Genomic DNA, 10,985 nt, shown 5'->3' on the forward strand with positions numbered 1-10,985 from the left:
TTACAGATTATATTACTAATAGCGTATAAACAATTTAAAAATATAAAATAAAAAAAAATCTAAAAGAATTATTCATGAAAACAATTACAATGATTACTTTTAATTCCCTAAATAAAAAAAGTTTTGTATTTATCAAAAAATATATAATATGTATAACATTATACAAGTAGGTAAATAAAGGGATTCGTCAGACAATGAAACATTTTTTTTTTACGTTGCCTTTAATAATTAAAATAATAATCCACCAAAAATAATTTTTAATATATTTTATTAAACCGGCTATTATGTAGGTACATAAATATAATATGCTAAAACCGAATTAAATATATTTATCTGTATAATATTGTTGAAATAGTGGGTAAACGGTATCTGGTATGTTGTATTTTTCAACACAACTCATTGTTATCCCTGTTAATTGGTTTTATGTTTACAATATTTGTAAAAAAAACTATATTTTTTGCAAAATTAAATTGTTATGAGTACACGTGCGTTTTATATATTGGTCTACTTCAAATGATATAAAAACATTTATTTTCAATATCATAAATATTGACTGGGACGAATAATGCGTGTTTTGTTTCAAAATAATCAACCAGTTAGACTAGCAAACTACATTATATAAATTAATATTCAAGTTTTATTTGACTTTCTTTACATTATTATCCTTACATGAATCGAAAAATGTACTCTTTCAATTATTACATTATAATGCCTAATAATATTTTAATTATCTTCTATTTATATTTATAGTTTATACTAATGTTTTACTAAGTGAGCGAATGCTAACTTTGCATGTTTTCATGCAAAGTGTTCTACCCTCATTATCTTCCGACAAAGTATTTAATTATTTTTTTAAAAAAAATATTTTTGATTTGAATTATGTTAATAAAAACTATTATATATATATATATATATTTATATTTTCTAATCATTAGAAAACTTCAAAACTGGTTATTGCCGTTATTGGTATATATTCTGTAAAAATAACGACTATGTAACAGTCACAAATAGTATATATTACCTTAACATCAAACCTTATAATGCAATTTAAATATCAGAAAATTGTTATTACTATATTTTATTATTTTTTAACAGTGGCGGTTTTGGGGGTGAGGCAAGTGAGGCGGCGCCTCGTCTAAAATTTTGTGGTAAATGTAAAATAATACTCAAAATGTGAACTTCTTGGTTCACTAATAGAACATATTTCGTTAATAATTTTTAACGTATTTATGACTGTTTGAGAAAAAATGCTTCTTCGTTTCACTTTAATTTGAATTATTATTTATTATTTTATTGTACCTATCATTCCGTGTATATTATCAAAAATATCGATAAGCCGATAAGAAATGCACGAAACAATTAGTACGTAAACGTCGTAAACGAACGACGGTATTTCTGCGTATTTCAAATGACGTCAGAGAGGCACCGTTTTACGTCGCCTCTGATTTTGTACTTGTGTACACAAATTACACACACAACGCGTATGTACGCGACTGGTTAATTAAGTAGAACTACGCATGCGCAATAATCATAGTGAGGCACGTTTTGTCATCGCCTCTGCGTACTGAAAATAGATTTACTATTATAGTCATTGTCAACCCGCAGCCACGGCTAATGGTACTGCGGCAGTAGCGGCACGTTCAACAAAAAAATAAACAATCAATTGTTATTGTTGTAATACATATGTGTATGTCACTATATATAATTAAAATTATATTATATTATAGCAATTTTTATATTTTTGAATTCCATTCTTACTATTTAATTTTTGTTATGATAGTGGGGGAGGGGGGGTTATACATAATTCGCCTCACTAAAAAAATACAACCAAAACCGCCACTGTTTTTTAAAGGATACATTAAAAACTGATGCGATTTTTCATGTTTAAAAATCTTTAACCGTATAAATCAATATATAATATGACTTAATATGACTCTAGTCGACTAGCTCTATTATAGGTACATCCATATGATTTTGTTTTTGTGTGACTATTAAATTCAAAGATCGCTGTTTCACCTAAATGCCATATAGTTGGAAAACTACTTCATATTTTTCATTTCATGGAAAACGTATGAATAATTAATATGTTTTTGAGTTTTTCACCATTAATTTGTAGTTTAGGTATCTTATTAAGTTTAGTTTGATACCTAATATTTTAAGTTTAAACCAAAAATATAATATAACGTCGTTTATAATGAAGTATTACAATAGGTATTAACTGTAAAGTAATAATGGGTAAAGTAACTTAATAATAATGATACTTAGAGTTACCAAAAACTAGTGAAAATCAGAAAATTGAAATATCTGTACTCAAACATTATAATATATTTAATATAATGTAATACTTAAATATTATCAAATAATAGTGTGCTAACTTTATTACAGTATTACAATAGTATATGTTTTGCCCTATAGTATATTTGATAATAGTAATTTAAATATTATTAATTTTGTTATGACTGACAGACATCAATCATTGGTCAAAGTCGGATTGGTCGTATCTGTCGATCTGGGAAGACGGTGGCACGTAGTAGATTACTCGGGTGGTGCTGACATGCTGCGGTGCATCCGGTGGTAAGTTGCTGCAAGCCGACAAATCGAACGGTACTATAGTGGGGCTGCAACCCTTAATCGAGTACGTGACGATTGTTTCCGGTATCAGGGACGCGTCGCTCCGAACTGCAGTCATCTTCGTCGACGAAACTTGGTCTTTTTTCTCGAGATTCCGTTTTAGTTCACTGATGAAACGCCACCACCAGCCTAAAGGACGACTACTACCTCCCGCCGTTGATTTCCGGTCGTCTCGAATTCCGTCGAACCAGTTATCGAGGAACGGCGTTCGCATCGTGGACCTGAAAACGATAAACGGATACATACCGATCGTATTATTGTTTGACGATCGTAACAGCGCGATTTCATTTAATTTTAATAACCATTTATATTCGCATATAAAGTAGTTCCATATGGTCTTAAAAAGTGTAACGCATAATAATAATTGTCGCCATAAATTTTGACATGGACTTAAAATTTATTTTGTCATGAGTTATGACTAAAAATATATCTTGGAATTATAACAGATTGTTAAGGAAATTTTATAAGCTTTAATTTTGTGTTAAAATAAAATTGTGGTTTTTTCGGTTATGGTGGCAGCATTTTCAATTTTCAAAAGTTTGTAATTTTAATTTGGCAGATAAAATATAAAATAAAAGTCTATTATAATTACTATTATTATTTTAATTTATAATAACGATTAATGAGAGTAATTAAACGTTATGGTAACGTTGCATAAAACATTATCTTGTACCTACGCATAAAAATAGTTGATAAAATCTTCAAGGTTCCGCAAATTTGAAGAATCGTTTTTTCCCAGTAACAAATTTCTAGGGATAATTTTCATAAGCAAACGTGATGTTAGATAGGATGTACATTTTTTGTTTTGGTAGATACTTGAATCGTTTCTAAATTTTAAAACTAAAAAGTTGTTTTGTTATCACATTATGTTTCTATTTAAAAAAGTTTGAAGTATAATAATAATATATAGATATAGCCATGTAGGCGATATAGCAAACAAAAAAGTTATTCTTCCAGGCTACCTATACGGGGTCACACGTATGACGTATGTGTGTTTTCTTTAAAATTTTTATCTCGTACGTAAAAGTCGAACGATGTCTGTATACTCAAACTTGAAAGTTTTCACATCAAAATATACAATATGTGTACATAATATATATACGAAGTATCAATGTATCATGTACTAGATGTATATATATATATATATATAATATAATCTATTTATAAGTACATCGAATACCAGCATTATATAGGTTGTGGTACTGTGGTAGTATCTATATTCTATCATAATATAATTATTTTAACATATTAATGCATTTTACCTGCACCCAAATATATTATATATATATATGCGTAATACTGTCAATGTTCACGTATTGACATGAATGTACCATATATAATATAGTTGTATGGTTATATAATACATGAACAATGAACATTATAATTTATTATGTAGTTTGATATAGGTATATTATTAATAATTATTATACATATAATATATTAGACACACACTATACCTATTTATATATATTATATATTATTATATGGGTAGTTAAATATCATTACATCGATCGTCGGCTAACTCGAGTTAAGTCGGGTTTACAGCTACGCTGTTTGTCGTGGTTTCCATCGTACACTGATTGACCGTTATAATTATAGTAGCATTCACTAACCATCATGATCTACCAGAAAATTTCCAAAGTTAAGCTGACCTCAGATTTTAAACACGGCACGATTGACGATATAGCTTTTAAATACACTCAGACTATTGTCATTTAAAAACAATTTACGGACGATAATAACTAATAAGCATGACCAAAAGATCATTTAATTTAACCTGTAAACTTACAGCTTATGGAAATACTTGTTATCCTTAATGGGATCTTGGCACACTGGAACGCCTTCTTCGACTACAGCACAAGAACTGGTAAAACCTTCTGTAGTCGATCCCACGCGGCTACTGTGTATTGATGGCGTTGCAGCTTTCCACCCACAGTTGATTTTTGCTACTATTAATAGTATTAGGCACATCAACACAGGCATTACAAGTCTAAAAACGAAGGAGTTTTTAAATTTAAAAAAAATGAAGTTAATTCATTATTATACCTAAATATAATATATTGATTGATGAGTAATTTATAATTTATTATTTATATTTTATTATTACTTGTAAGCAATAATATAATATAAGCACTATATACAGTTACTTTGTATTTGATAATAAACGAATACTGTAAATGTAGTATATATTATGGTTGTGTTCAGCAGTAAAACCATGATTAATTTTTTAACGCGAATTAGAATAATTTTATAAAAAGGAATATAATAATTATTGTGTTAGTATTATATACATATATCACAATAAACCTATTTTTTTTAGACAGTAGATAGTTCTCATAAATGTAATTTTACCTTTAGCTTTTCAGCCAATAAACACTTTAGTAAAAGTTTCGATTGTTTCAAGTGTGAATTTTATTAAGCTTGTTTACAATAAAACCAGTGGAAGAAGTAGAACCGTAGAAGTAGGTATTACCTTTGAACAAAGCAGGAGATCTGCACGTCTTAGACGATTCTTATGAGCTTTAAATAGTATTAGAACACAGTATAGTACTTACCTAAGTAATATCTTATTCCAGTTATTCCTACTATACCGTCTATACTGATGTACCTACTCCTTATTTCTCAATATTTTATATTAAACGTATATTATTATGAAATAAACTTGTATTTTAGTCAGTTCATGAATTACATTTTCGAACTAATTATTAATAACAAAAACACTTAATAGCTATGATAGCATAATAATAGTTAGGAATACTATTGGTATACATTATAATCTCCTCGTAGTAATTATTATATTATCAGGTACCTTTTAGTACCTAGGTTAGGTACTGGTGACAGTTGGAGACACTGTCTATTTTATATTTTAGTTAATTATTAATTATTATATGTGCCTATAATATATATTATTATGTTTTAGTAGTTTAGTACTGTTTGTTACGTTGATGATCATACACCTTGTGTAGTGTATTAGTATGTCAATAATTTAATAAAGTTGATATAAACATATTTTATAGATGTGTTAATTAATAATTAATATATTATATATGAAGTTATAATATAACACAGGTACTATATGTATATTTTATATTCATTAAAAATGCTCAACCAGCTAAAAATTATTGGCATGTATTTTAAATTCTAACTTTAATCATGACAATTTCTAATTTATATAAATATAGTAATATAATATTATAATATGCATAAATGTTAGTTATGAAAAAATAATTTGTAGTATTTATATATTTAAAATATATAGCTTAAACAAATGTAAATATTTCAGGTTATAATTTCATCAAATAGCCATTTAAAGTAATTGTTTTATCACATTTATGCTATTAAAATTAATTTATATTTTATCAAAGTAAAATAAATTAAGAGCCAAAATAATGTACAACTTATTTTCATTGACAGACAAGATATAATGTTATCTCGCTATAACTGAACACAAATTATATAATCACATAAGTTATTTTTATAAAAAAAGAAAAATTCTAAAGAATAGATTATTAAAGTATTCAAAAGATATAAAACTATAACATTATGTGAAGTCAATTTTGTGTGTCATTTATAATGCTTTAAACTTTAGAAGTTTTTTTATAAACAAAGAATTAAATATAATTTATGCGATTTTATAGTAGTTAGAAAGCTGAAAACCAAATCTAGTTGAATTCTCAAGTTTTATAATTCTGTAAGTAAATTATACCCAAATCATACCAAAAAATCTAAAAATGTTCTAAAGTTTTCATAGAATTTTTCACGAAACAATATAAAATGTTTAGTTCACATTTATTTTAAAGTTTCAACTATCATTAATTACAATAATAAAAATATACAATATACATACCAATAAATTATAACGAATACTGTAACTATAATGCTATATAATAACATAGTATGCATTAGAACATAAAGGTGATCATAGTGGAAAGTAGTATTGACTTTTCAATAATTTCATTATAAACTAAAATTGAATTACATTCTAATGTTTAAATTAAAATAAGATAAAAAAAATGTGTATATACTTGATAAAAATCGTCCAACAAAACAATGAGAAAATGTATAATATATCTTTATTTTGTATTTATTGATTATTAATTATTAAATATTAGTATGAATAATATAATCATTACAGATTAATCCTTTAAATTTATATTTTACACATTCCTACCTAATTTATTTAAATTAGGTATTTGATTAATTAAAGATACTATTATACTATTTATACTAAATACCTACATATCAAACTAATTTTACTTTGAGTGTTGAAGCAAGTTATTAAGAAGTTTTAGTCTATTAAAAAGGTGGAATTTACTTACTTCAACATTATGCAACTTAATCCAATTAAAGTTAAGAAATCTCAAAAAGGAGCATGTCTACCTACCCTGGTAGATGTTATGATAGGCACGACATAAAAGTAAAAACTGTAGTAAATAATATACGTAGGTACTTTACTAAACTGAAAAAATTTAAGATAAAAATAATTGTGTTTTAAATAATCACGACTTGGTTTTTAGATAATAATTATAAATTAAATTCCATTTCTTGGCATTGTTTATTCGATTAAAAAAATACATGTTCTTGTTTCATTCCTATAGTCATATTTTTGTCACGAACTTATGCTGTACAGTGTACACTATTAGTTTTGTAATTATTACTATACAGACATACACTTAAATTTACCAGGCACATTGAACATAATTGTTTGATTATAAATAATTGTCTTATTAATATATTATACCTATGATAATAATATGGCGAGAATAATTTGTATTTATATGTATATCATAAAAGGGAAATTTTATTCTTATAATTTAAAATTTAAAATCATTATTTATGTTTCTTTCAACAATATCTAGAAGTATAAATTTTAACAGTGATTAAAATTGACTTTTAACATTATATTTTATTACTTTGAAAATAGTTGTTATTATTATTAAAATTTTATAAAGTACCAAAAGTTATATAAAGCGGGCTTTATCTGTATGCCGTCGTATATCGTGTTATAAATTATAACATAAACTATATATTTATGGAAAAATAACATAACTGCAGTTTGAACTAACTATAATGTTATAGTCGTGTTTAAATGTATATGCGCGTATAAATATAACCTTAATAAAATTTTAATCCTAGAGATATGAAATAATAATATATAATAGGGACAGGACAAGGGATTGGGGAATAAATAATTATAGATATAAATGTGTGTGTATATACCTATAAAAAAAATAATGAACTAATACCTATTATAACACTATTTAACACCATTAGGCATATTATCGTGGGTTCAGTGTTAATAGCCGGAAATAATCAGCTGATAGATATTAAAAAATGAAAAAACATTTAATGATTTACCGTAGCGCGAACTGAACAAATCTGAAAGTAGGATTCCTGCATCAGGATTAATGCTGCCGCCGCCACGACCATCGCATTGAATGACGACGACATAAGTCTACACAGTTTAGCGACGGAGGGTAAAGTTAAAAACGTTTAATTTTTTTTTTCTCGAAAGTTAATAAATTATTTATGCGCGATTGCAGCCGTGGACTGATCAGTTCGGTAATGTATTTCAGAGCCTATATACGAACAGTAAAAACGTTTTTCTAGGACTGCATTTTCAATTCGAGTATGTATATATGTATATAGATCACGGTTAATAGCACTCGTCGACGTCGAGTAAAATAGCTGGTATAGGTGCTTATAATATATTATTATAATTATACATCAGGATTCAAGGCTGCAGTCGTCGGGTTCAGACGATTTGGGAGTGCGCGTGGTTTCCTAGCCCGCGGTGAGGCGTGTGACAAGAGGCGACAAGCTGCAGTATACGTACGACCGGACGTCCGTTCAGGCTGTGTGACTGGGTAACGTAGAAGGCGGGGAGGAGTAGGGGGTTCAATCTGTCGCTGTAAAACAAAACCATCCTGGCGGAATACATATATACATATAATATAGATACCTACGCACATTATAGTGTAGGTTTACGTGAAACTTGCGCGTGGGGGGTGATATCGCCGGCCCCTGCAGACTTGGTGCAGTAAAGGTGGCGGCGGCGGCGGATTGTCACGAGAACTTTGGGCGAGTATTATAGTAACAGGGTGCAGTGATGGTCAAACCGTTAGGGGGTGAAGAGCTAGTGGTACGTACACGTATATATTATATGCTTATATGTGTATACACGCGGTGCTCGCCGGTATATTAATAAACTCCGAACTGCCGCCTCTTCATCCCCTTCCGCGCGCCCACCGCGGTGTCCGACGTGTATATAAGAGCTTTTTAATTGATCGGACCGTCCACCGGCTCCGACCCTATATCTCGTCCGCGTCACGGACGAATTCACCCCACCGTATTATTTTGTGTACAACTAGGTTAGGTCTCTGTTTATAGCGTCTGGCCCTCGTTGTCTGTCGCTCTACCTCGAAACCGCGACTGTGTCGTTGTCACTCACTATCACATAATACGTATACATGTACTCGTACACAACGTGTTCGTTTTCTTGAAAACAACGTGACGAACTGTGTATAGCAGTATATGTCCGATGAGTATAAATTGTACAATAATAAGACATGAGTAGCGATATTATAATAGAAGATACACATCACGGTAGTTGTTAATAATATAATCTGTGATCACCGAAGTATCTACATCTATTAGAGTAGAATATTATGGTCAGTTACGTATTCAAATTTTTACCTTATGTGGCTGAATTTAGGCAAACTCTAAAAACAACGATATTCAACTTGGTTCGTTTATAATAAATTAAGGTAGGTAAACAGAGATTCTATAAATTTTCCTATACATAAATTTGTCTTTTAAGATATTGAGTACACTCAATAAAAAGCTGTTGAATAAAACCAAACTGGGTATAAAAAAATTAAATAACATTTAAAATTAACAATGAACGTAACAGTTTTGATCAAAGTATGAAAACTATTTAAAAATAACACAAAAAAATTACATTGGAATGAAAATATTTAAGTTCAACAAATAATAAATTAAATTATATTACAATGTTAACTAATATATAATAATAAATAACATCATGTATAATATTGTACTTTTGAGCTTATTAAATAATAATTAAAAGTTAATTACATGTTATTATTTTTAACTTATTGTTAAGTATACATCACATGTAGCGTAATTACATTTATATTTCATTCAAATATATCTTTTCATTCAAATGTTTTTTATATGCTCTCAAAAAATTGCAAATTGGTCACACGTGGTTTCCTCCTTTAGTATATACGCTCCTGATCGATATAGTAGTTCATATCGTTATATCGTTGAAATGTTATAGTCGTAGTTTGCACAATTCACACACACAGCAAGCATAGAGAGGCGTGGAGAATTACGGTCGATGTCTTTACTATGACCTGAAGTCTAATCGATCGTATGTTGTTTATGGATCACAAGCGTCAAGCACCGGTTTCGTTTTTATTCCCGATTCGGAGACCGTATCATTTATTTGACTAGGTACAAACACGCTCCTTTCATGACTCCTTTGGTCAGACTGTAAGTCATCCTCGTTACTTTCTGTTTCTAGTTACGAACAATCCCTAGGCTCTAGCCGTTGATAAATCTAGTGATTATGTATACACAACAGTTCAAAACCAGAAATACATATGTCGTCAATGTAATGCAAAAAAAAAATACGAAGGCTTGGCCGAGCACTGTGGGTATAATATTGTCTCCGAAAAATCAAAAAAGGCAGACAAATGTGTACGAACATTGATGGTTCATTGAGTTGTGAACACGACCGAAGACAACTTGGAGAGAATGGGTGTATGAGTATAATATATATAATATATATATATATATTCACGTTCACGGTTCACTAACCCTATACCCTCGCGAGTGTGTGTGTGTGTGTGCGCGCACGCGTGTGTCAAAACTCATGTCCACGACAAGTGAGGTTAAAAAGGGTTGACTCTCAACTGGCCGGCAAAACTTTTCTAATCTGTATTACCTATTGTAAACTTTTTGACCAGTTCAATCGCATGCATGTACAATTACAATACATAATTTGACCATAAATTAGAAAATTGTTTATAATATTGTATAGATATATAATTCATTCGAATATATATATATATTATTATTATGTCATAAAAAATGCGATTTTATATAATAAATAATAATATAGTTATGAATACATATTTTATTAACGTAATTTAATAGCAGAAGAAGATAATAAAATCATATTGTCGAGATTCGAGGTACAATTGTGTACATTATCGAATGACTACTTAATAATAGTTGTAGATTAATAATGTATATTGTTCAAATTAATAGTATTTTCGAAACAAAAGTTCTACTAGTTAAACTATGTAGCTAGTAAACATTTTACC

The 10,985-nt window shown here is 28.8% G+C and overlaps 1 protein-coding gene across 4 annotated transcripts; it reads right to left on the reverse strand.

The window, feature by feature from the left end:
- Positions 1 to 2,372: 2,372 nt before the first annotated feature.
- LOC113549364 lies at positions 2,373 to 7,140 on the reverse strand. Of its 4 annotated transcripts, XM_026950628.1 has the most exons (4): positions 5,187 to 5,309; positions 4,984 to 5,104; positions 4,421 to 4,621; positions 2,373 to 2,852 (listed from the first exon to the last, which is right to left on the reverse strand). In XM_026950628.1, the coding sequence occupies exons 3-4, from the start codon at positions 4,612 to 4,614 to the stop codon at positions 2,474 to 2,476; spliced, it is 573 nt and encodes a 190-aa protein (XP_026806429.1). In that variant the 5' UTR covers positions 4,615 to 4,621; positions 4,984 to 5,104; positions 5,187 to 5,309; the 3' UTR covers positions 2,373 to 2,473. The 4 variants fall into 4 exon arrangements, with proteins under 4 accessions (XP_026806429.1, XP_026806428.1, XP_026806426.1 ...); XM_026950627.1 differs by lacking the exons at positions 4,984 to 5,104; positions 5,187 to 5,309 and adding an exon at positions 7,016 to 7,140; XM_026950625.1 differs by lacking the exons at positions 4,984 to 5,104; positions 5,187 to 5,309 and adding an exon at positions 6,951 to 7,078.
- Positions 7,141 to 10,985: the final 3,845 nt, after the last annotated feature.

Source organism: Rhopalosiphum maidis, chromosome 1 (genome assembly GCF_003676215.2).
Source record: "Rhopalosiphum maidis isolate BTI-1 chromosome 1, ASM367621v3, whole genome shotgun sequence".
NCBI classification, from domain to species: domain Eukaryota; kingdom Metazoa; phylum Arthropoda; class Insecta; order Hemiptera; family Aphididae; genus Rhopalosiphum; species Rhopalosiphum maidis.